This window comes from Lithobates pipiens, unplaced genomic scaffold (genome assembly GCF_037356315.1).
Source record: "Lithobates pipiens isolate NorthernLeopardFrog02 unplaced genomic scaffold, aLitPip1_a1.2 Scaffold_16, whole genome shotgun sequence".
NCBI lineage: Eukaryota > Metazoa > Chordata > Amphibia > Anura > Ranidae > Lithobates > Lithobates pipiens.
The window spans coordinates 478,984,955-479,010,702 of NW_027507748.1; the positions used below are offsets into that span (position 1 = coordinate 478,984,955).

General features: G+C 45.7%; 1 protein-coding gene across 1 annotated transcript; it reads right to left on the reverse strand.

The window, feature by feature from the left end:
* Positions 1-24,121: 24,121 nt before the first annotated feature.
* Positions 24,122-25,105, reverse strand: OXGR1 (oxoglutarate receptor 1). Its single transcript, XM_077484610.1, has one exon. The coding sequence runs from the start codon at positions 25,103-25,105 to the stop codon at positions 24,122-24,124; it is 984 nt and encodes a 327-aa protein (XP_077340736.1).
* Between the last annotated feature and the right edge of the window lie 643 nt (positions 25,106-25,748).

Here is a 25,748-nt window from a genome sequence, read left to right on the forward strand (position 1 = left end):
AAATGTCAGCTCCCTCCGAATGGACCGGCCTGCGATACGGGGACCTCAGGTATACTAGCTTATTGTGCCTTTGCCTTACAGGGTGTTCTTTTAAGGTTTTTTTTTTTTAAAGGTATACAACCGCTAAATAAATAATCACAAATGCTTTTCAAATGATGACAAATTTTATACATTTATGAATCTTTAGTTAATTATTTAGTTATTATTAGTATTGTTTATTTGTGCTGGACTGGGCTGATTTGCTAAATACTTTGAAAATAATAAAATAAGATATCAGAATTTTACTAATTTAGCTATGCTGCAAAAAAACTATGTAAAGAATATGTTTTATGCAGGAGTGCCATCCAGTGTTCAATAATAGGAACTGCAACTGCAAGAAAAATATAGTTAAGGTGAAAAAAATACCTCGCTGTTGCATTGTAGTTCCTATCTTTGCTCTCTTGAAGAGCTACATCCGCTAACAGATTTTCATCATCTGAAACACTTCCAGGTGTCATGTAGTTACAAACAACAAGTTCCTGAAGCGATGGAAACTGTCAGTCATATGTGGATTTATGTGGAAAAAACTGATACCCAGTGCAGCTGCCAACCGCTGGAGAAATGGGGAGCAGGAATCAAAAGACAAAAAAGCAGCACTCTATGGGTAGAAGGCAAAATTATATATATATGTAGCACTGACCCCCTGAAGGAGCTGCTGGTTTTATTGGGCTTACCGCTACCTTCTTGACCTTGTCTCGGTCTAGGGTTTCCTGTCGTAGATGGCCCAAAAAAATGCAGAAAAGTTAATGTTTTCCCCTGAGTGTCCACTGTAGTAATGAAGTAGACAACATTGTCCCTTCCCTGCCGGCAAATAACAACTTTGTCTGAGTAAATATGTTTCCCAAAGCTCCAATGCGGGAAACATCCAGTGAACCGCTCGTACAATCCTCTCGATTTTTCTCAATTTCCTCCATAATCTCCTTAGGAACGTAGTGAAACTCCAGTCCATATTCTGTTGCCATCCGCTTATTCAGCAGCCGCTGGGACCATGAGAGCCTGGGCAGAATTCGAGCACTTCCATCCCAGGGAGGTACACAGGAATTTGGTGATTTACGCACCATTGCAAAAATCGCTCTCTTAGGTTCAGGTAAATTGACATGTTTTGGCAAAGTTAAGTCTATAGTAGTAGGGGTTCCCGCCCGAGGCGATGCACTCCCCGAATTAAGGGTTAACCAGTCGGAGACACTGCAAGTTGTGGCCACATCATCCGCATTTCCCCACAACATCTCCTGGGACAAAGTCTCAAACAGATCTTCATCCCCTGCATCGGAGAGGGAATCTATCTTCAAATCCCCTAACTCCTCCGCTGGAAAGTAATTATGCACAGTCCCGCTTAACACAATTTCCACAGATTTCTCACCGGTAACTGTGGCGGACTTCTCGGGAACGATCTCCTTCCTCTGATCCGATCTGGGTAAAGTCTGGGATGGTCCTCTACTGTGGCCGCAGGAGGCCTTGACATAGCCCACTCTCTTTGAGGCAGACACGGTAGTGGTGGTGACGGTGGACGAAGTTGTGTCCATGACATCCGGAGTAGTTCCTCCGGTAACAGTAGTGACAGTATCTCCCTCTGGGACACTGACAGCAGCAGACAATGTAGAAGCTGTAGGCCTTACCACAGGAGCGTAGACAATAAACTCCTCGGTGGCATCACCGTGGCCCAGTCCATGCGGTACGCCCTAGGCGGCACGATGGGTTCCACCTTGAACAAATACTCTCCACACCACAGGCAATGAACAAACGGCCAGGGACTTGTGACCAGTCCCTCAGGCGGCGTACACACGCGGGGACTGTCTGCCGAAACTAAGTTCGTCAAACAGTCCGCTCAAACTTTTGAATGAACGAACACGCCCACACACGGCACTTTTTGAGCGGACAAATACGGCAAACTTTGTTCGTCGTACTAAGTCCGCGCAACTTTTGAAATGAGCGGACTCGCCCACACACGAGGCAACAGTCCGCTCATTTCGAGCGCGTGTGCAGGTAGGCGGGGCCCGCGACGGAGACGTCGCGGGCTCCGCCGCCTGGAATGGACTTAAATGGGAACCCCAACGCCGAAAAAAATCGGCGTGGGGGTCCCCCCAAAGTCCACAACAGACCCTTGTCCGAGCACGCTACCCGGCCGGCCAGGAAAGGGGGGCGAGCGAGCGCGCCCCCCCTCCTGAGCCGTACCAGGCCGCGTGCCCTCAACATGGGGGTTGCCTTGGGGAAGGGGGGGCCGCGCAGCCCCCCCACCCCAAAGCACCTTGTCCCCATGTTGATGAGGACAAGGGCCTCTTCCCGACAACCCTGGCCGTTGGTTGTCGGGGTCTGCGGGCGGGGGGCTTATCGGAATCCGGGAGCCCCCTTTAATAAGGGGGCCCCCGGATAACGGCCCCCCACCCTATGTGAATGAGTATGGGGTACAATGTACCCCTACCCATTCACCTGTAAAATAAAAGTACCCAAAAAAAAAACACAACACACGAGATAAAATATTTTATTGCACAGCTCCGGGGGTCTTCCGTCTTCCGGGGTCTTGTCCCCCTCTTCGGTTCTTCTGCCGGGCCACCGCGCCTTCTTATAGCTCTTTTGCAGGCGGTGGCCCGGGCATCTGTCGCCGCCTTCCGTTCTTCTGTCGCCGCCTTCCGTTCTTCTGCCGGGCCACCGCGCCTTCTTATAGCTCTTTTAGAGACGGTGGCCCGGTCTTCTGTCGCCGCTGTCGCCGCCGCCTTCCGTTCTTGTTCTTCTTGTTCTTCTTGTTCTTCTCCAGGAGATGTTGACACGTCGCTCTCTCCGGCTGGAATGCCAGAGCCGCTCTGAGCGGCCACTTATATAGTGACAATGGGGCGGTGTCACATGGTATATGTCACATGGGTTGGTCACATGGTGACCCCGCCCCCTTACGATGTCATAGTCCCCATGTGACATCAACCCATGTGACCAACCCATGTGACATATACCATGTGACACCGCCCCATTGTCACTATATAAGTGGCCGCTCAGCGCGGCTCTGGCATTCCGGCCGGAGAGAGCGACGTGTCAACATCTCCTGGAGAAGAACAAGAAGAACAAGAAGAAGAACAAGAACGGAAGACAGCGGCGACAGCGGCGACAGAAGACCGGGCCACCGCCTGCAAAAGAGCTATAAGAAGGCGCGGTGGCCCGGCAGAAGAACCGAAGAGGGGGACAAGACCCCCGAAGTCGGGAGAAGAGGCCGGCGGCGGGGAGGAAGAAAGCCGGACTCCTCCGCTAGCAAAAGAGCTACAAGAAGATAGCGGAGGAGTCCAGCGAGAAGACCCCCGAAGACGGAAGACCCCCGGAGCTGTGCAATAAAATATTTTATCTCGTGTGTTGTGTTTTTTTTGGGTACTTTTATTTTACAGGTGAATGGGTAGGGGTACATTGTACCCCATACTCATTCACATAGGGTGGGGGGGCCGGTATCCGGAGGCCCCCTTATTAAAGGGGGCTCCCGGATTCCGATAAGCCCCCCGCCCGCAGACCCCGACAACCAACGGCCAGGGTTGTCGGGAAGAGGCCCTTGTCCTCATCAACATGGGGACAAGGTGCTTTGGGGTGGGGGGGCCGCGCGGCCCCCCCTTCCCCAAGGCACCCCCCATGTTGAGGGCACGCGGCCTGGTACGGCTCAGGAGGGGGGGCGAGCGGCCGGGTAGCGTGCTCGGACAAGGGTCTGTTGTGGACTTTGGGGGGACCCCCACGCCGATTTTTTTCGGCGTTGGGGTTCCCCTTTAAGTCCATTCCAGGCGGCGGAGCCCGCGACATCTCCGTCGCGGGCCCCGCCTACCTGCACACGCGCTCGAAATGAGCAGACTTCCCTCCGAGCGGGAACAGTTTGCTCATTTCGAAAGTAGCCTACACACGGGCGGACTGTTCGCTCAAACCAAGTTTCAGCGGACAGTTTTTCGGAATTTGTTCGTCAAACTGTCCGCTGAAACTGTCCGCTGAAGCCCCACACACGAGCGGACTGTCCGCTGAAACACTGTTCAGCGGACAAAGTTGAGCCAACAGTCCGCCCGTGTGTACGCGGCCTCACACTTTCCGCAGAGCATTCCAAGGGTCTTGACGTCTCCCGACGTGTACAGGACAAAACACCCCTGCGGTAACAGACGAATTCCCATATCCACCAATACAGTCCCAGGCAGTCTCACACTTGTGGGATTTCCCATTGAAGGCATCCTGGGCCCTATAATGGACGATGTCCCTGGCACTCTGAACATTTTCTCTTTTTCTCTTCTGCAACAGAACACAACCTACTTCCTCTTTCTCCTACCACACACTCACGTGGTGCCTCGTGCAGGTAAAAGAAACAGGCAAGACTCCTCCCACTGGTCCTCTGGTAGCGCAACTCGTGGGCTTTTTCCAACTCCGCCCACAGTTTACGCGCCCACACTGGATGTCAATCATTCCTTTCAGAAATGGCGCAGTCCTAAAAAATAACCCTCTACAGTTCTTTTGTTACGAGGGGTAGCGGTAAATCCCAGATGAGCCCCCACATGTAGCACTGACCCCAAAGGAGCGGCTGGTTTTATTGGGCTTACCATTACCTTCTTGACCTCGTCTCCGTCTAGGGTGTTCCGTGGTAGATGGCCCAAAAAAATGCAGAAACTGACACTAGATCTTCTTTTGGGTTATTTATTTAGAAGATAAAACAGTCTCTTAATGAAGGGTTTAGGAGAAAGTTCAGGTACTTTTGGACTGCAAAAATAGAAAGTCTCTTTTAGAAGAAATCTAGAGAATAACTGTTTCACAGCTGGATTCTCACAACCTCCAGATAGACCTCCTCTCACCAGGCCTAGCAGCCGGTAGGGTGTTAAGTAAAGCGAAGTCTCTGGCACAGACTTGGATGTGAATTAGTAAAGAAAAGTCTCTGCCACAGACTTGGATGTGAATTACTTGAGCAAAGTCTCTGCCACAGACTTGAGCGTAACCGAGGGTCGTAGACAAATTTAGAGAACTATCATACGATACCAGTAACTCTCAGCCGGTCCGGCGATACCGTATGAATGTGAGTCCATGCAGTGTCCTTCAACTGAGCCTCCAGGCTCCTTCAGAGAAACAAGCCTTGTCCATGACCTGCTCCTTAATAGTTCTCCCCTGGATGCTTCTCCAGTTGCTGGGCCTCTCCTTAGATGAGACGGCACCAGACCACCTTTGAATCCTCAGGCCTCAATATCCAGTCAGGCCTGTCCCTGCAGTTACTTTGCCTCAGGCTATCCAGCCCTGAGACTTGGCATGGATTCGCACCCCAGGCCAGGAGGGCCATGGGGGCTGGTCAGGAGGAATATTAATTTTCAAAAACATATAGCGCATGCTCGTCAGGAGCCGGCTAAATATATATATATATATATATATATATATATATATATATATATATATGTGGGAAGGCTGGCCGTAGGCCAGCCTGTATATGTGGGAGGAGTCTGAGGCATATAACCCTCCTCCTCTGTCAGGGTCAGGGCTGGGGTTTTCTAGGTGGAGGCAGCTCATGGGGGAAGGGCTGTCCATCTATCCCCCACCGCTCACTTCTCTACAGTCATGCTGGTGGAGAGGGGGGTGCGTTCCCCTGTCCTCTTCCAGTGTGGGGAGAGGGGGGGTGAGCTTGTCTTTGCAGAGCGGCAGTCGGCCGCCTCTCTCCCTCGTCCCTGGGTCCACTGGCTTGTGGTGGCCGCCCTGCCGTCGCCCCCCCGCCCCCCTTTTTGGTTCGGCCGTGTTCCAGCAGGGAGGGGGGTTGCTTCTCCCGGCATTCGGGTATGGGGGAGGACGGGACGGTTCATCCATCCGTCCGTCCTACTTCCTCCCTTTGCCACCCACAGCTCTGGCTGACGTGCCGCCCGCCTCCTTCTCCTGGTGCTCATGCCGGGGGGAGAGGGGGGGGCGTCCTTCTGTTATGTTCCGCCTCTCGTTGGGGGGATGTTCACCTGCTCCACGAGGGAGCCACCCGCCAGCTCCGCTCTCCAGGCATCTTTTCACGGGGGAGCCGCACGCCTGGTAAGGGGAGGTGGAGAGAGTCGGCCTCCCCCCTCTCCCCTCGCAGGTACGGAGCACCCGCCGTTTCTCCTCGTGGGGGGGGGGAGATGGTCGACCATGCCGCCTCCCCCTCCCTCACATATGCTCTGTTCCGATGATTCTCCTGGCGGGGGGGAGGGGGAGGTGGTCGAGCCGCCCCCCCCCCCATACACTCATATGTTGTACACCCACCGATTCGGCCGTCCTTCACTCTCCCCTCCCTCAGCTCTCCGGCAGGCAGTCGGCTCGGTGTTCCTGCGGGGGGGGGGGGGGGTGATCGGCCGTCCTTCGCCCACATTCTCCCCTCCCTCAGCTCTCCTGCGTGCAGTCCGCCCTTCTTCCCACCGGTTTTCCCCGTGGGGGGGAGGGGGAGGTAATCGACCGCTCCCCCTCCCCCCTCACATATGCAGGGTACCCGCCGGTGCTCCTGGCGGGGGGAGGGGGAGGTATTCGGCTGCGCTGGCTCTCCCCCCCCCCCCTCACATAGGCGTTTTTCCTGTAGTAAGTTTTAGCACTGTGTGCAGGCTCTGACTGAAGTGATTTTAAACCTTCAATTATTTTTATCAACAAGCGTGTGGTAAATACCAGTAGCTGCATTATGTTTTCATTGACGCTGCTTTAGTTATTGCTTTCTGTCATAGCGTTCTGCCAGCGGTTTCTGTCATAGCGTTCTGCCAGCGGTTTCCGTCATTGCGTTCTGCCAGCATTTTCTGTCATAGCGTTCTGCCAGCGTTTTTCTGTCATAGCGTTCTGCCGGCGTTTTCCGTCATAGCGTTCTGCCAGCGTTTTCCGTCATAGCATTCTGCCAGCGTTTTCCGTCATAGCGTTCTGCCAGCGTTTTCCATCATAGCGTTCTGCCAGCGTTTTCCGTCATAGCGTTCTGCCAGCGTTGTCCGTCATAGCGTTCTGCCAGCGTTTTCCATCATAGCGTTCTGCCAGCGTTTTCCGTCATAGCGTTCTGCCAGCGTATTTCTGTCATAGCGTTCTGCCAGCGTATTTCTGTCATAGCGTTCTGCCAGCGTATTTCTGTCATAGTGTTCTGCCAGCATATTTCTGTCATAGCGTTCTGCCTGCGATTTTCTGTCACAGCGTTCTGCCTGCGATTTTCTGTCACAGCGTTCGGCCCAGCATTTCTGTCACAACGTTCTATCCAGCATTTCTGTCACAACGTTCTATCCAGCATTTCTGTCACAACGGGCTATCCAGCATTTCTGTCACAACGTTCTGTCCAGCTTTTCTGTCACAGCGTTCTGCCCTGCATTTTCTGCCCAGCATTTTCTGTCACAACGTTCTGCCCAGCATTTTCTGTCACAGCGTTCTGCCCAGCATTTTCTGTCACAGCGTTCTGCCCAGCATTTTCTGTCACAGCGTTCTGCCCAGCATTTTCTGTCACAGCGTTCTGCCCAGCATTTTTCTGTCACAGCGTTCTGCCCAGCATTTTCTGTCACAACATTCGGCCCAGCATTTTCTGTCACAGCGTTCTATCTAGCTTTCCTGTCATAGCGTTCTGTCCAGCATTTCTGTCACAGCGTTCTGTCCAGGTTTCGGTCATAGCATTCAGTCCAGTTTTTTGTCACAGCGTTCTGTTCAGCATTTTCTGTCATAGCGTTCCATCTAGCTTTCCTGTCATAGCGTTCTGTCCAGCATTTCTGTCACAGCGTTCTGTCCAGGTTTCGGTCAGCATTCAGTCCAGTTTTTCTGTCACAGCGTTCTGTTCAGCATTTTCTGTCATAGCGTTCTGCCCAGCATTTTCTGTCATAGCGTTCTGTCCAGCATTTCTGTTACAGCGTTCGGGCCAGCATTTCTGTCACAGCGTTCGGGCCAGCATTTCTGTCACAGCGTTCAGTCCAGCATTTCTGTCACAGCGTTCGGTCCGGCATTTCTGTCACAGCGTTCGGTCCAGCATTTCTGTCATAGCATTCGATCTAGCTTTCCTGTCATAGCGTTCTGTCCAGGTTTTGGTTATAGCATTAGTCCAGTTTTTCTGTCACAGCGTTCTGTTCAGCATTATCTGTCAACGTCCGGCCCAGCATTTTCTGTCATTACGTTCGGCCCAGCATTTTCTGTCATTACGTTCGGCCCAGCATTTTCTGTCATTACGTTCGGCCCAGCATTTTCTGTCATTACGTTCGGCCCAGCATTTTCTGTCATAACGTTCGGCCCAGCATTTTCTGTCATAACGTTCGGTCCAGCATTTTCTGTCATAACGTTCGGCCCAGCATTTTCTGTCATAACGTTCGGCCCAGCAATGCTGTCATAGCGATTGGTCCAGCATTCTCGGTCATAGCATTCTTTCTAGCTTTCCTGTCATAGCGTTCTGTCCAGGTTCGGTCACAGCATTTAGTCCAGCTTTTCCGTCATAGCGTTCGGTCCAGTATTTCCGTCATAGCGTTCGGTCCAGTATTTCTGTCATAGCGCTCTGTCCAGCATGGCGGTCATGGTGGTTTGCCCCTGGGTTCCTGTCATAGCATTCTGCCCGGCATGTCTGTCATAGCGTTCCGCCCCAGGTTATCTGTCAGTGTTCTGCCCCTGGAGTTCTGTCATAGCGTTCTGCCAGCATGTCTGTCATAGCGTTCTGCCCCGGGATTTCAGTCATCGTTCTACCCAGGTTAACTTTTAGCATTTCTGTCATGGCATTGTCGTGACATTTTTCTGTCAGTATTTCTGTCATAGCGTTTCTGTCATGGTGTTTCAACCTCTGTGTTTGGCTTCAGAGTTCTCAGAAGGGCGTTGTTCACTTATGACATATTCTGGTTAGGTTTGTCTGCATTGATTGTCATGTCTCATCGTATCTGTGTTCATGTTTGTACCGGGGTCAGTTAGCTAGGGCTCGCACATCGGGATCTGTCACGTCTACAGATCCATACGGGCTGAGGTTTCGTTATTAATGATTGTTGACCACAATCTTCTTGCCTGTATACCATACGTCATACGATGCATGTTCATTCACCACACCTGTACGTCTACCCACCACGGTCTGTGGGTACTCTAGGTCTGAGTTTCTGTTAATTACCTGTCTCTGCGCTGCAGGTTACTCGGGTTAACTCACTATTCACAACTCACACACGGGGGGGGGTTCATCATTAGGTTCATTCATGCGCCATGGTCTTGACTTTTCTGCCATGTTCTCATTCTTAGGTAGGCAGAAGGGCGTTGTTGTTCTCATGTCTGGTTGTCTGTCTTTCCTTCTAGTTGCGTTTTCAGGTTGGGTCGTCTTGGCATCCATACCAATATCAACCATGCCTGCACTCACTTACAGATGTCATTTCGCCACTGGGCGCACCCTCGGGTTGGAAGCAGACGTCAATTTTCTTAGTTGACATCCTGTTGCATAGAGGCCCTGGTTACCGCCTTGGGATTCATACTCTCAGGGTGTGTCCAAGCCACGGTCCTTAGGTGGTAGGTTGGGCAACGTCATCACCATTCTGGATTCCACTCTCAGCTCCGATCTCTTGTCTAGGAGGTTGCCTGGAGTACTGCTCAGGGACGTCGGTCCAGTCATCTTTGCTCCTCCCCGGTTTGTTCCAGGTGGGGAGGGGGGTGCTTTAGTCCCTTCGGGCATGGCTGGATCATGCTATGGGACTTATTCCCCTGGGTTCTCCTTCTTCGGTTCAGGATTCGGTCTCGTTTGGTAGGTCTCGGGCAGTAGCATGACCTGTTCGCATCCGGTGGGACCAGTCTGTCTTGGTGTCGCCATGTTGATGATGCTCATTGCTATGGCACCTACTCCATCACATCCATCGGGCAGCCAGGTTTCCTCTCCTATCTCTGGTATTTTTGGCACTCACCCTCTCACTTCCTCTTACCAGGTATGGGAAGGGTTGTTTTACGGTGCTTCTTCTGGTGTCTGTTGTAGGGGTTCTTCGGGTCAGCCCTTGCTCTCTTGTCCCCACGTATCCTCTCATTCATAGCAGTTCATTCTCATGTCCGGGTTACCTTGGGCATCAGGCTCATCCTATCCTTCACGGGACGTTCAATTGGGTTTGCGTAGCTTGCAGGCTCTAAGGAGGTTCCTTCCCATCTCCAGGTCAGGAGTCGGTGGGTTCTACTCTCACAGCGGATACTTACCGGTTACTTACGGTTGGCGTTTGGGCATACGTCATTTTATGGATGGGATCTTTACCTTCCCTCTCCCACCTAAACTTGTGTCTTTTTGCCCTCTTTTCAGGCATACTGACCATCCAGGCCATGGCACACCTCAGGCCTTGTTTCTTAAGTAATATTGCATTTCCCACTTGAAGACTCCGATTACAAGTGGGAAGGCTGGCCGTAGGCCAGCCTGTATTTGTGGGAGGAGTCTGAGGCATATAACCCTCCTCCTCTGTCAGGGTCAGGGCTGGGGTTTTCTAGGTGCCCACCCACCCGTTTCCCCCAGGTTATTCACTCATACTCATAGTATTTTTTCTTATTCTTACATTCAGGGTATGCCCTCTTTTCAGGCATACTGACCATCCAGGTCATGGCACACCTCAGGCCTTGTTTCTTAAGTAATATTGCATTTCCCACTTGAAGACTCCGATTACAAATATATATATATATATAATTTCTAGATTGTAAGCTCTAATGAGCATGGCCCTCTGATCTGTCCTGTACTGATTTGTATTGTGGTTGTACTGTCTGCTCTCATATTGTAAAGCACTGTGCAAACTGTTGGCGCTATATAAATACTGTATAATAAATAATAATGTTATATATATATATATATATATATATATATATATATATATATATATATATATATATATATATATATATATATATATATGAACCATGGACTGGATTCAAACTTAGTTACTTAGTTTATTGCATTGTAGACAGTTACCCAGAAAATTATAAAGGCTGTTTGTTGGTGCTTTGGTGCTGGTACAAAACTGCAGCAGATAATAAAAAGCATATAGCTATGTAATTGTATTACATTCAAATTAAAAATGGTACCACCATGATGTCTGGATGAGAAGGGGTTAAAAGCTTTCAGGAGGCTTGCCGGTCACACGTGGAGAGAGATCATTCCAAAGCGTGTGGGGGAACATTATTGTCCTGATTGAAGAAAGTGGGGTAATGGACTGCCTCTTACTTCTGACGTGAGGTCAGGTACTGCCAGAATCCAGAGGAATATCGTGTGAGCAGGGAGACACTGGCTGGCTGTGATGATGGCCGGACCTGACCTCTGTAATCCAAACAGCGTTGTGCCAAGCTGTTTAGGGTGTAGTGGGGTGTAGTGTAATTTCTACCTCCCATATGCATCCAGTTTTGTTTCTAGCAATCACTCCTCACTTCTTTGGCATATGCAGTACAGTAAATCATGAATGTGCACTAAGGCATGGGCTACATCAATTTTTCTAGATAAATATATTTCTAAAGGTGCTATTGACATGAAATTTTCACCACATGTCCATAAAACCCAGCCAATCCAAACATATAAAGAACCCACAACAAATAAATTCAGAAATTAAGTTATGTGTAATAACATGGAATGACACAGGGAAAAAATATTGAATGCGCTAACTGATTTATTTAATACTTTGTACAAATGACAACTTCAAGATGCCTCCTGTATGGAGAAACTAGTGACATGCGTTGCTCAGGTGTGATTTTGGCCCATTCTTCCACACAAACTTTCCGTATCTGCCAGGCAAGGTCATGGATGTAGTTGAGGCCTCCCGGGAAGGATGGGAGCAAGACCTTGTTTGGGACTACTTAAGCCCCATACACACTATCAGTTTTTCTGCTGAGTTTTTCCTTAAGGTTTACCAAAACCATTTAGTAGAAGGGCCTGCCAGATTGCATACACATTGGAACTCCTAAGGTTTGACCTCATATTATATGGTTTTGGTAAATCTGAAGGTAAAACTCAGGAGAAAAACTGATAGTGTGTATGGGGCTTAACATGTCCTTAAACCACAAAGGACCCCTAACCATGAGATGTGGGTGAGGTTTTAAGACATTTACAAAGAATGGCGGCAGGGAAGGGCCATTTACAAGGACAGAGTGATCATGCAGAAACCTGGACAACACACTAAATCATACATCTTGGTCAGAGGGGAAGGGGATATACACGAAGATTGCCAGACTCCCGGTATTATCTGTAAGGTGATCTTCAGATATGCTGGACTTGCCACGGACTGCAAGAGCGCAGACGGGTTAGGGTGGGCTATACCAAGGACTTTTTGTATAGGGCAACAGCACCATTGCCTGGCTGGCTAGCTATGGACACTATTCCCCACTGTCCCTGTCTATTCCCTTTCCTGTTCTAAACAAGTTCTGGACTTCTATTGAAGCCACTCAGAAAGTAATCTGGCTTTTTTTTGTATATATTTTGGCATGTCTGTTCAAGTTGCATCCTGCAGAAGTCAGGCTGACTTCTTTTGAGGGGATGAAGGTCTTGACAGGATCACACATGCCATACACTGTGTCTTATTGAATTGTCTAGTTAGATTGAGAGTTAGGTTGTTTCTTTTGCAGGTGCGGGGCGGCTGTCCGAAGAAAAGAACCAGAAGACCTGGGGCAATGGAAGTACTATCCTCTCAGGGGTAGTGCTTTGGTTCCCTTTTGTATTTCTCTCTCTAAGTCAGGGATTGGTAGTTAGGAAATTCTGTGTAACTGTTCTGTAACATTTGTTTGCACCATACACTCACTGATGGTATAAGATGCCTCGCAGTTAGAAGGTGGGTTATGGCTGTTCCTAGTTCAAGGATTCTTTTCCACAACTGGGGACAGTTGTGATTTCAGAGGGGTGTGTGTGTAGAGCCTACCACCTTTAGGTGGGTGCTAATAGGTAATGACAGGTTAAATTGATAGTGCCTTACTATTATTTTTGTACAGACCTGGAGGTTTGGTTTGGGTTAGGGTGGAGTTGTAGGTTAGAGGGGGGGTGTGACCACCTGTTCATCACCCTGGAAAACTCTCCCTTGCTTCTCCAGAGGAATCTTCTGGAAAGGAGGCGGGTACAGGGATTGAGGGACGGGCAGTGTGTATGGCCCCTCGTCCAATTGTTAATTCGTTTAGGCAGGGGCAGGTCTCATACATATACACTGGGGTCACATGTTCCCTGGGGGAGATGGGACAAGATTTGATCCCGAAAGGCTGCAAAATGTGACCCACAGGAGCAGGGTCAGAAGGCCTGGATTTGCCAATACCTCAGTGCTGGAAAGCCAAGGAACTCTGCCAGAAAACCTGGAGGTTCACAGACTCCGGAGCTGGAAGGTAGCACCATTTCAGAAGCAAGAAGTATCCACTAACAGGACAGAGTAGACCGGGGGCGCTTGGACTTTTCCTGAGCTGGCATGGGAAGAAATAGCAGACTGCAGGTGAGGCCTGGGACTTCCAGCATTTAAGAGTACCACATGTTTTTCAGAGAGGCATGCGCCAGCTCATTACAGGAAAAGGGTTCTTCTACTCGTGCAGCTCACAAAGAGAGGCAACTTATACTGTCCTGCATCACTCACAGACCACACATTATGGACTGCAGCATCAAGAATAAAAGCCATTGTTTAATTGTTGAACTGTGTCTGTGATTTCTACAGCAGGGGTGGAAGAAGCGGGGTTAAACTAGCCTTAGTGTATGAACTATTAGCAGCTCCCAAGGGAGTAGTGAGCTTCATGTACATGCTAATTTCAAGTCTTTCTGAAGTTCTCCACAAGTGGCCCATCGATGGGCACTGAAAGGCAGCACTGACTGGCATAACTGATGGGCACAGATTGGCCTCACTGATGGGCACAGACTGACGTCACTGATGGGCACAGAGTGGCATCACTAATGGGCACTGCTGGGGCTGCATTGTAATCAGGGCACTGATGATGTATGCCCTGATTAATTTTTCACATCTTCCCAGTAGGGATGAGCTTCGAGTTTGAGTCAAACTCATGATCGACTCGAACATTGCCTGTTCGCTTGTTCGGCGAACAGTGAACAATTTGGGGTGTTCGCGGCAAATTCGAAAAGCCGCAGAACACCCTGTACAAATCTATGGGAGAAATCTAAAGTGCTAATTTTAAAGGCTAATATGCAAATTATTGTCCTAAAAAGTATTTGGGGACCTGGGTCCTGCCCCAGGGCACATGTATCAATGCAAAAGAAAGTTTTAAAAATGGCAGTTTTTTCGGGAGCAGTGATTTTAATAATGCTCAAATTGAAACAATAAAAGTGTAATATTCCTTTAAATTTCGACCTGGGGGGTATCTATAGTATGCCTGTGAAGGGGCGCATGTTTCCTGTGCTTAGAACTGTCCCTGCACAAAGTGTCATTTCTGCAGTAAAAAAGTAATTTAAAATCACTCGCTGCTATAATGAATTGTCGGCTCCGTAATACAGAGAACAGTCATTGAAAGTCATTGATAAAAAAAAAAGTATGGGGTTCCCCTAAATTCAATTATCAGGCCCTTCAGGTCTGGTATGGATATTAAGGGGAACCTCGCGTCAATTTGTTTTTAAAAAATGACGTGGGGTTCCCCCCAAATATCCATACCAGACCTGAAAGGTCTGGTATGGATTTTAAGGGGAACTCCACGCCAAATTTAAAAAAAAATGGCGTAGAGTTCCCCCTAAAAATCCATACCAGACCCTTTATCCGAGCATGCAACCTGGCAGGCCTCAGGAAAAGAGGCCTGCCATCGAGAGAGCGACCCCCCTCCTGAACCGTACCAGGCCACATGCCCTTAACATTAGGAGGATGCTTTGGGGGTCTGTGACCCCCCAAAGCACCTTGTCCTTATGTTGATGAGGACAAGGGACTCATCCCCACAATCCTGGCCGGTAATTGTGGGGGTCTGCCAGTGGTGGGCTTATCAGAATCTGGAAGCCACCTTTAACAAGGGGACCCCCAGATCCTGACCACCCCCGTTTGAAATGGTAAGGGGGTACAAAAGTGCCCCTACCATTTCACAAAGAAAGTGTAAAATAATGTTAAAAAATACACACACACCATTACAAACGTCCTTTATTAAAAATAAAAAAAATGAAAAAAAGATTCCAGCGGTGGTAATCCACTCTTGCTATCCAGTGACAGATGATCATCTCTCCAGGGTCCAGTGATGGCTGATCTGATCCAGCGATGGGTGATCTGTCCCTCCAGTGCAGAGCATCCATCCACTGGCAGAGACACTGCGGGGATCCCGGCAGCATGACATTTCTTATATGAGGAGGGCGGGGCCACAATCACCTGGCCCCGCCCCCATCTAACACAAGTGGGAAAGCCTGGCTTCCCCAATGACGTGTGGGTGACCCCGCCCCCCTCTGATGTAATGGAAACCTGCGTTACATCAGAGGGGGGCGCGGTCACCCACACATCATTGGGGAAGCAGGCTTTCCCACTTGTGTCAGAGGGGGACGGGGTCAGGTCACTTTTAGTGTTTCACTTTAAGCATTATTAAAATCACTGCTCCCGAAAAAACAGCCTTTTTAAAACATTTTTTTGCATTGATACATGTCCCCTGGGGCAGGACCCAGGTCCCCAAACACTTTTTAGGACAATAACTTGCATACATGTCCCCTGGGGCAGGACCCAGGTCCCCAAACACTTTTTAGGACAATAACTAGCCTTTAAAATTAGCACTTTAGATTTTGAACGTTCGAGTCCCATAGACTTTAATATCGTTCTAAAGTTCACACGAAGTTTAGGTCTGCTAGCAGGTTCTGGGGCTAACTGAACCGGGGGGTGTTCGGCTCATCCTTACTTCCCAGTAAGGAGATGCTACTGATCACTCCTTCAGTGTGAGGCGAGGAGAGCCGATAAACGGCACTCCCTTGTTTACATGGGCAAAGAGCCGTGGGATTTTTTTTTGATTAATAATTGTATCCATTGGTGCTTTTATATCTGCCTGGAGTCTAACATTTAAAATAAGTAATAGAGCTGCTTTAAAGTGTTATAAAGTATATTACATTTTTTTATCAAATATATAAAACAGGCCCAAGTAATAATTTTTGATCATTAGAAACATAAAGGAATGTTGGCAAACATATTGATTATAACTGGTAGTACAGGTAATAAATGTATGAATGTCAAGGTACTTTAGAAAGACTAATCTATCTCAAAGATATTTGATAAACCTGGGTACTTTATAAAGAAATATATAATTTTATAAAGCGGAAAGGAAGGATTGCACATGTGTTCTTGCCTTCTGGATCAAAGGCAGAATTGTAGGATAGGGGCAGCTGTGCATTGTTATACTAGTAAATAAAAAAAATTTCTTTACTACTACTTGGTGACATCTGTGAAAAGAGACTACCACTGGGTAGTCATCAGGGCTATGAACCCATTCCTTTTAATCAGTGACTTTTTTTAAGTTCTAAAGGTTCTAAGGTATATTATATTTAATTAGCCTGTTACCTGCAATACCTTAGCCATGCAATTGGTGGAGTTCTTGTGTCAGATGGCAGTTCTGATAGCCCACCTTCTATTGACAGCCACGTGTTGCAGAAATAGCTTGCTCACACAATACTTAAGAGATACAAAAGTCTTGTTTTTTCTTTTCTTTAAAAATAACAAACATGTTATACTTACCTGCTCTGTTGCAGTGGTTTTGCACAGAGCAGGCGAGATCCTCCTCTTCTCGTGCCCCTCTTTGGTGCTCCTGGCCCCTCCCTCCTGCCGAATGTCCCCCAGAGCAAATAGCTTGCTAGCTCCCGAGTCGAGCCGCAGCTCCCTGTGTCCATTTAGACACGGCGCTGCTTTTTGGCCCCCATTCCGTCATGCATAAGATGCATGAAGATAAGAATCCTTCTGCCTTCACGACCTCTTTAAGACCCTTTCACACTAATCAGTTTTTCTTCCATTTTTGCCTTACTAAAAGCAGAATTAAAATGCATGACCATTACTGTAAATCCTATGGAACTCTTCACAACAGTCAGTTGTGAATCAATTGCATTAAACATAAAAGTCCTGCATGCTGCATTTTTACAAAAAATTTAACAAGAATGCACCTCCCTATTGAAATAAATGGAAAATGCATTAAAACGCACCTGCAGTTGTGTTTTTGGTGCATTTTTTGTCACATTTCCTTTTTTCACAGGTGCAAAACACACCAGAAATGCAGCAAAAACGCATATACATTTTTACCACCTTTTTGCAATGAAGCAGTGTGAAAGCAGCCTAGATATCTGCCAACTGGTTTGGCTACACGTTTCCACTAAATTCTTCCTCCTATACAGTATTACCTTTTGTAAAAACTGGTTGACAGGTTGCCTATTCTGGATAGAAATAATTGCATGATCGGATAGGTGGAATACATATCAAAATGCTAGTTAGCAAATTAGTTTATTGACTACGCCTTCCATTTCGGTAAATCGAAATAGTTTCTTCTGGAAATATAATTAACAATGGGATCAGAATATGTTTCACTGGTAACTACACGTGACTTGTAATTACAGTTTACCATTCAAACTTTATTTTGTATACAGCAGTCCTCTATTATTTCAAGTACAATCATAGTAAGGTAATATTAAATACAACATGTATTAGTACTCTGTGTTATTAGCAGCATGTCTTTTGCAAGAAAATACTGAACTCTTGGCAGCTCATATGTTTAGTTATACATGAGAATCTTTCATAGCTTGTTACATTCCTTTGTTCTATGTTTCAGATGAAACTGTTCTTATAGATAGGCAATGTTTCATTTATACAGTTTAGCAATATATCTGAAATTTGCTTTGTCTCTGTAAAAAAAAATGTACAGAAAAAGTTTAAAGCTTATATATACACCATAGTCTCTGTTTGGGTGAAACCCATTCTTTGCTCCCCTTAGTCACCTGTGACAAATGGTGTCATAAATGTTATATGTGGCTTGATACTGTAGTAAAACAATCAGGTTATACTATTTCTCCAAGATAGAGCAAGCTTTACAGTGTGCTCAAAGAAATTTGAAGCCTTTTACAAAATCTTTTATTGTGCCACAAATCCTATGAGAACAATGCTGAACTTCAACTCCCATGAGGCCTAGCAAATAATTTTCCTTTTTCTGTAAGTTCATTGCTTTGTGAAATGCTGAAATATAGAAACATATTGACGCAGCAGAAAAAAAATAAGTGGTCCATCGAGTATGCCGTTTTTTTACATTTTTTATTTTTGCCTAACCTTTTCCTGCCTGAGTATAAATCTATGTTTGTCCTAAGCAGGTTTAAATTCACTTACTGTTGTCTGACTCATGACCTCTGATGAAAGTCTTTTCCAAGCCTGCTACTACTCTTATAATAAGTTCTAATGTTAGTTTTGAACTTTCCTTTTCCTATTTTAATGTGACATCCCTTTTTTCTTGACCCAAGCTTCATAGCAAAAATGTTGCCTCCTGATGCTTATTTACACCCTTAACCCTAGTACACCTGGGCCAAATATCGGCCGGCATTGGCCGGTTCAAAAGAAACCAGCCGACATGCAGCCCCTGTGTATGGCAGCCGGTCCAACAGAAGCTGGCTTCTGTCGAAGCCTCATGACCAGGGCTGGACCAAGAATTTTTGACACCCTAAGCGAAACCTAATTTTACCGCCCCCCCCTGGCTCCACCCCTGACTCTACCCCATTTGCCCTGCCCATGTATAACCCACCTTTTAAATAAAGCGTCCATCAAATGCAGCCTACCAGTGCCCATCAAATACAGCCTCACCAGCAACCATCATTGCAGCCTACCAGTGCCCATCAAATGCAGTCTCACCAGTAGCCATCAAATGCAGCCTACCAGTGCCCATTAATTAATGTCTGCTTGCTTCCATTCATTTGGACACAGGCACAGTCCTCCGCCGCCACTGCGCCTCATACACTATGTGTGAACGGAGCGGCGGCTTCCTGCTGATTCTAAGACTTAGTTGCTTACTTGCTGGAGAGAGGAGAGAATTAGAATACCAATGGACAAGCACCCTAGGCAGCAGGGCGCCCTAGGCGGCTGCCTAGTTTGCCTAGTGGTAGCACCAGCCTTGCTCATGACCCGAAAAAGGTCTGTTGACCATCTCCAATGCTGTGCTCTCAACAAATGTGTGAGAGCACTGACCAGAGTGTTCATTTGGGCTGCTATCCCCCTGTCAGAACACAGTAGCACAGTAGGGGAGATCACTGTACTAACATCGGAGCTGTCAGTTGTGGTGTGTACTAGGCTTTAAAATGGTATTAAACCCAAAAACAAACATTAATTATATTGCAGCTTACCAATTCTTAGATGTGATGACTGCATTTTTTTTCCTTTTTAAGGCTTTGTTTCTTCTATTTTCATGTGATCCAGCCAGTAAGTCTGCTGTTTTTTTTAAAGAACAAGCTCTCTTGCAGATGTATCAGTTACGGGGATAAGACAAACCTTTTAACATTGTCATGGGTGCTTACAATGAACAGCTTTTTATTTGTGTAAAGCCTTCATCTTAAAAGGCAAATACAATGTTTGCTGTAACTGCTTAGAAAGAAATAGCCTGAGTTTGGGTTCAATTTGTTAGTGTAATTAAATCTGCTAGGCCTTCTAACACTTCCCTCCCCCCAGACTGACAATGCTGCTGTCCAAAGGTGCCCCCTGTGCTCTATCATGCAGTGGAGGCATTCTAATACAAGTGTTACTGGCCAAATCATCAGGTAAAAACAGAAGGAAAAATCCTAGGGTCTCTCGCACATGATACTCCTGTTTGGGTATTATTTTTTGAGTCGTTTTTCTTTTTTTTTAATGTATTTTCACACATTTTCATGCAAACATTCTCGCGTTCGCAATGTGTTAATGAACATTTGCACATTTGCTCACATGAGGCTTAAATTACTGAGAAAAAATTCAGATTTTTCTATTTATGTTTTTTACTAAAGAATACACAGCGCTTTTTTATGCGCATATGTGCATAGGCAAATTACAATTAATGGGCTTTATTTTAGAACAGTAAAACAAATAAGCTGTACTGAGCTTTTTCAAGCTTCAGTGTGCAAGATGCCAAAGGCTCCATGCACACTAGTGTTTTTTAAGCTCCTAGAAGCTGTTAGCATTTTTTTCCGCTCCTAGAAGCTAAATAGTGTTATCCTATGTGTCCATGCACACTACTTTAGGCTATTAGCATTTTTTGAGCTTCGGGGTCTAGGAGCAGAATTTTTTTTTTTTGTATGTTTTTTCCTTTATGTACTGTAAAAACACGAACTTCCTGATTCCCTCACCTAGAATGGTGGCGGCAGCAGCCGAGGGCTGAGCGATCGATCGGCCTCGGCTGCCGGCATTGCTGGAACCCGGGACAGGTGAATGTCCATTTATTAAAAGTCAGCAGCTGTAGTATTTATAGCTGCTGGCTTTTAATAATTTTTTTTTAGGTAGAATCCCTCTTTAAGATCCTACCCTCTCTCTTTACATGTTTTATCCCTCACCCAACCTTTTTTGTTGCCCAACTCTGGACTCGTCCTATTATTGTAAGTAAAGCTTTTTCATAGAATGAGAAAATGGGACTAAATTTCTATGAATTAATTTTATTTTAGGCTAACATTAATTCATGAATGGCTTTTAACTCCTTCAGCTACAGCGCGGATCTACTTTGCCGAGAGGCCATTGATTGTCGTCCTCCCCTTTGCACGCTTCCCCCCCCCCCCTGCAGGGCGCTCGTGGAGCGCGTTGTGATCACCGATTTACCGAGACTCGGGTGATCACAGATTGGAGTAAGGGGTTGATCCTGGCCCCTTACCACATGATCAGCTGTCAGTCAATGACAGCTGATCATGTGATGTAAACAGAAGATCGGCAATATATTGTTTTTTTTTATTCATGGCACTGCCAGTACCTACAGTGCCATGAATCAATGCCCACCAGTGCATAACATTGCCAGCAATCAGTGCCATCTATCAATGCCCACGAGTGCCACCTATCAATACTCTCCAGTTGTACCAATCAGTGCCCCATCAGTGCCACCTAGCAGTGCTGCCTATCAGTGTCACCTACCAGTGCTTATCAGTGCCCATCACTGCCACCTATTTATGCCACCTATTAGTGCCCTTCAGTGCCACCTATCAATACCCTTCAGTGGCGGCCATCAGTGCCACCCATCAGTGCCACCTCTCAGTGCCAACCAATGACACATCTATCAGTGCCCACCAGTGCCACCTCATCAATGCCCACCAGTGCTGCCTATTAGTGCTCATCAGTGCAGCCTATCACTTTCCATTGGTGCAGCCTCATCAGCGTACATCAATGAAAGAGAAAAATTACCTGTTTGCAATATTTATTTACTAAATATAAACTGTTTTTTTTTTTTTATTTACATTTCGGTCTTTTTAAAAAAAAATTAACAAAAAATAAAAACCCAGGGGTGATCAAATACCACCAAAAGAAAGCTCTATGGGGACAAAGAGATCTCCTGTTAGAGGTGTAGATAAGCACCTCTGGGCCCTGATGCAAACATTGGCTTGAGTCCTATAACTTACAATTTATATTCGTGCCTCAGGAAATAAAACATATTTCTTAGCACATGTCTCTTCTAGCTGATACGAACACTATGGGGGTTATTTATGAAAGGCAAATCCACTTTGCACTGAAAGTGCACTTGGAAGTGCAATCACTCTTAATCTAAGGGGTAGATCTGAAATGAGGGGAAGCTCTGCTGATTTTATCATCCAATCATGTGCAAGCTAAAATGCTGTTTTTTATTTTCCTTGCATGTCCCCCTCGGATCTACAGCGACTTTAATTCCAAGTGCACTTGCAGTGCAAAGTGGATTTTCCTTTAGTAAATAACCCTCTATGATTAATCTTTTCCTGGAAAAATGATAGGGAAAAGTAAACCCACTGAGTCAGTGGTAGTTGCAACCTTGGATATTCCGATTGCTGCATTACTCTTCTGTGAATTTTTTTAAGGGAAAAAAATACAGTGCCTTGAAAAAGTATTCATACCGTTCTCCTTGAAATTTTCCACATTTTGTCATGTTGCAACCTTAAACGTAAATGTATTTTATTGGGATTTCATGTGATAGACCAACACAAAGCGGCACATAATTGTGAAGTGGAAGGAAAATGATAAATGGATTTACATTTTTTTTTACAAATAAATATGTGAAAAGTCTGGTGTGCATTTGTATTCAGTCCCCCTCAAGACAGTCAATACTTTGCAGGACCACCTTTTATTGCAATTACAGCTGCAAGTCGTTTTAGGGATGTCTCTACCAGCTTTGCACATCTACAGTGAGTGACATTGTTCCCCATTCTTCTTTGCAAAATAGCTCAAGTTCTGTAAGATTGGATGGAGAGCATCTGTAAACAGCAATTTTGAAGTCTTGCCATAGATTCTCAATTGGATTTAGGTCTATACTTTGTCTGGGCCATATATGAATATGCTTTGATCTAAACCATTCCATTGTAGCTCTGGCTGTATGTTTATGGTCATTGCCCTGCTGGGAGGTGAAACTCCGCCCCAGTCTCAAGCCTTTTGCAGACTCCAAGAGGTTTTCATCTAAGATTGCCCTGTATTTGGCTCCATCCATCTTCCCATCAACTCTGACCAGCTTCCCTGTCCCTGCTGAAGAAAAGCATCCCCACAACATGATGCTGCCACCACCATGTTTCACGCTGGGGATGGTGTGTTCAGGGTAATGTGCGGTGTTCTTAGGACAAAAGCTCAATTTTAGTCTCTTCTGACCAGAGCACTTTCTTCCTCATGTTTGCTGTGTGCTCCACGTGGCTTCTCCCAAACTGCAAAGGGACTTCTTATTACTTTCTTTCAACAGTGGCTTTCTTCTTGTCACTCTTCCATAAATGCCATATTTGTGGAGTGCACGACTAATCATTGTTCTGAAAACAGATTCTCCCACCTGAGCTGTGGATCTCTGCAGCTCCTCCAGAGTTACCATGGGCCTCTTGGCTGCTTCTTTGATTAATGCTCTCCTTGCCCGCCCTGTCAGTTTAGGCAGATGGCCATATCTTGGTAGATTTGCATTTGTGCCATACTCTTTCCATTTACGGATGATGGATTGAACAGTGCTCCGTGAGATGTTCAAAGCTTGGGATATTTTTTTAACACCTAACCCTGCTTTAAACTTCTCCACAACAGGGCTTCACAGAACAGCTGTATTTATACTGAGATTAAATTACACACAGGGGGACTCTACTAATTGGGTGACTTCTGAAGGCAATTAGTTCCATTAATTTTTAGTTAGGGGTATCAGAATAAAGGGGGCTGAATACAAATGCACGCCACACCTTTCAGATATTTATGTGTAAAAAAAAATTGAAAACCATTTATCATTTTTCCTTTTCTTCACAATTATGTGCCACTTTGTGTTGATCTATCACATAAAATTCCAATAAAATACAATTATGTTTTTGGTTGTAACATGACAAAATGTGGAAAGTGTCAAGGGGTATAAATACTTTTTCAAAGGCACTGTACTTCAAAACAGTTACAGACATACCCCACTTTTAAGTACACAATGGGGTTTATTTACTAAAGCTGGAAAGTGTAAAATCAGGCTCACTGCTGCATATAAACCAATGAGCTTCTAACCCCAGCTTGTTCAATTAAGCTTTGGTAATAAAACCTGGAAGCTCATTGGTTTCTATGCAGTAGTGAGCCTGGTTTTGCACTTTCCAGCTTTAGTAAATAAACCCCATTGTGTTCTTAGAAGTAGGGTATTCCTGTATTATCTTTTTTGCATATTATCAGTCTGAAAGGTGCAGACTGCTGCTTGCAATCAGTAATGCCCAATACACTCGATAGGATTTTCCGATGGAAAATGTGTGATAGGACCTTGTTGTCGGAAATTCCGACTGTGTGTAGGCTCTATCACACATTTTCCATAGGAATTTCTGTCACACAAAATTTGAGATCTGGTTCTCAAATTTTCCGACAACAAAATCCGTTGTCGGAAATTCCGATCGTCTCGGAATCAAGGAGAAGAGCAGCACTGGCTACTGAACTTAATTTTTCTCGGTACGTCGTACGTTTTGTAAGTCACCGCGTTCCTGAAGTTCGGAATTTCCGATCAACTTTGTGTGACCGTGTGTATGCAAGACAAGTTTGAGCCAACATCTGTCTGAAAAAATCCCATGGATTTTGTTGTCAGAAAAGCCCATCGTGTGTACAGAGCATAACAGTTATTGGTACATATCAACATTTTGGTAAGGTTCACATTTGCATGAGTACCAATGCATGACCTATGGCTGCTGTTTATAAGGATTGAACTTATAAATTGACTGAACAGCCTGCTGGAAGTTCCCTCCCACCAAAACATAAAGTAGCAAATTGCCAAATGTATTCAGTGAAGCTATTGGTCTAGAGGCTAAATAAATAGCATGAATATGTTTTTCATATACACAGTTTACAAGGTGTAGTCGTGTTTCAATACGAATAGCTCTAAAAATATGTAAAGGAAAAAAACAAACATAAAAAACAATCAAGAGAATGACAACAAGTCTACGAGCCTTTTTCTTTTGGGCATCTTCAGTATAGGGTCCATTTGCCAGGCTACAATTGATACAGGTGTAGCAAAGAGTCACCACCAACAATGGTAAAGCAAAGCCAATGGTAGTGAGACAGGCATTGTACCAGCGTACATTGTACCTCTCAAGAGACACTGCAAAGTCCATGCAAGCTACAGTATCTTGAATGTCTCTCATGAAAATAACCATTGGAAGGACCTCAATTAGTGCAATCACCCATACAGCTGCGCAAGCTATAACTGCCCATCTCCGTTTATGAATGGAGTGAAATTTCATTGGATGAACAATGACAATATAGCGGAAGATGCTGAAACAGGTGAGGAAAAGAATGCTGCCATACAAGTTGAAATGAAAAACAATGCGGATCAACTTGCATGTGAAGTCCCCAAGAGTCCAGTGCTCTTGATTAACATAATTGTAAACCAAGAATGGGAGGCTACTGAGATGCATGAGGTCTGTGATGGCCAAATTCAGCAAGATGATGATGCTTGTTCTCCATGGCCTCATCTTCAAAACATACACTGATATTGAAATAATATTTCCTGGAAATCCTACAATGAAAATGATGCTGTACATTGTTGGTAGAAAGTAAACCTTTATTATACTGTCCACTGTGACACTTGTACAGTTTGTTGTTGGTTCTTCAGTGCTGAACATAAGCGTGGTGTTGTTAAAATCCGATTCATTGCTTATAGCCATTCTCCTGTTGGAAAAAAAAAATAGATTGTATTATATACAAAGCTTATATACACAGCTAGTGTACAATATTTAAATTTACATACTATAAATATAGATAATAAAGAATATTTCATGAAAAATGTACTAACACATCAGTATGTATTAATTACAGAATAGCAAATCACTAAAAAGCCACTACACTATTTATTCTCCCAATCCACTGCATTTGCAGTAAACTCAGTGGAACAATGCTAGATCTGCTGAGTGGTTCAGTATCTGATTTGTGCAAAAGACAGCCCCCCCCCGGTAAAAAGGGGGTTAAAAAAATAGGGGGGCGGGGCTGAGGATCTGCTTTAATGCAGATAATGGTTAACGGTTTAAAACATTCTACCTTTAAAACCACTTTAAAGAATATACTACAATTAGCTTTTATTGTAATGTAATACATTCAATTGTAATAAAATTGTAATCTTATAATAGCTATAAGAAGAATACAAAAAGCAACAGATCACAGATCTTGAAATCTACTATTATTGGGTTCATAGTCATTCCCAGGAGGTGTGCCAGGTGTGCCTGGGCACACCCTAATCACTATGTGCGGTGCTGATTCTCACTACTGACCAGGCCTCCCCCACATGTTGGCCCCCCACCCACCCTGCAGTGT

Bases quoted from the DNA above. Each gene is read 5' to 3' on its own strand.
- OXGR1 (XM_077484610.1), bottom strand. From the start codon at position 25,105: ATGGCTATAAGCAATGAATCGGATTTTAACAACACCACGCTTATGTTC.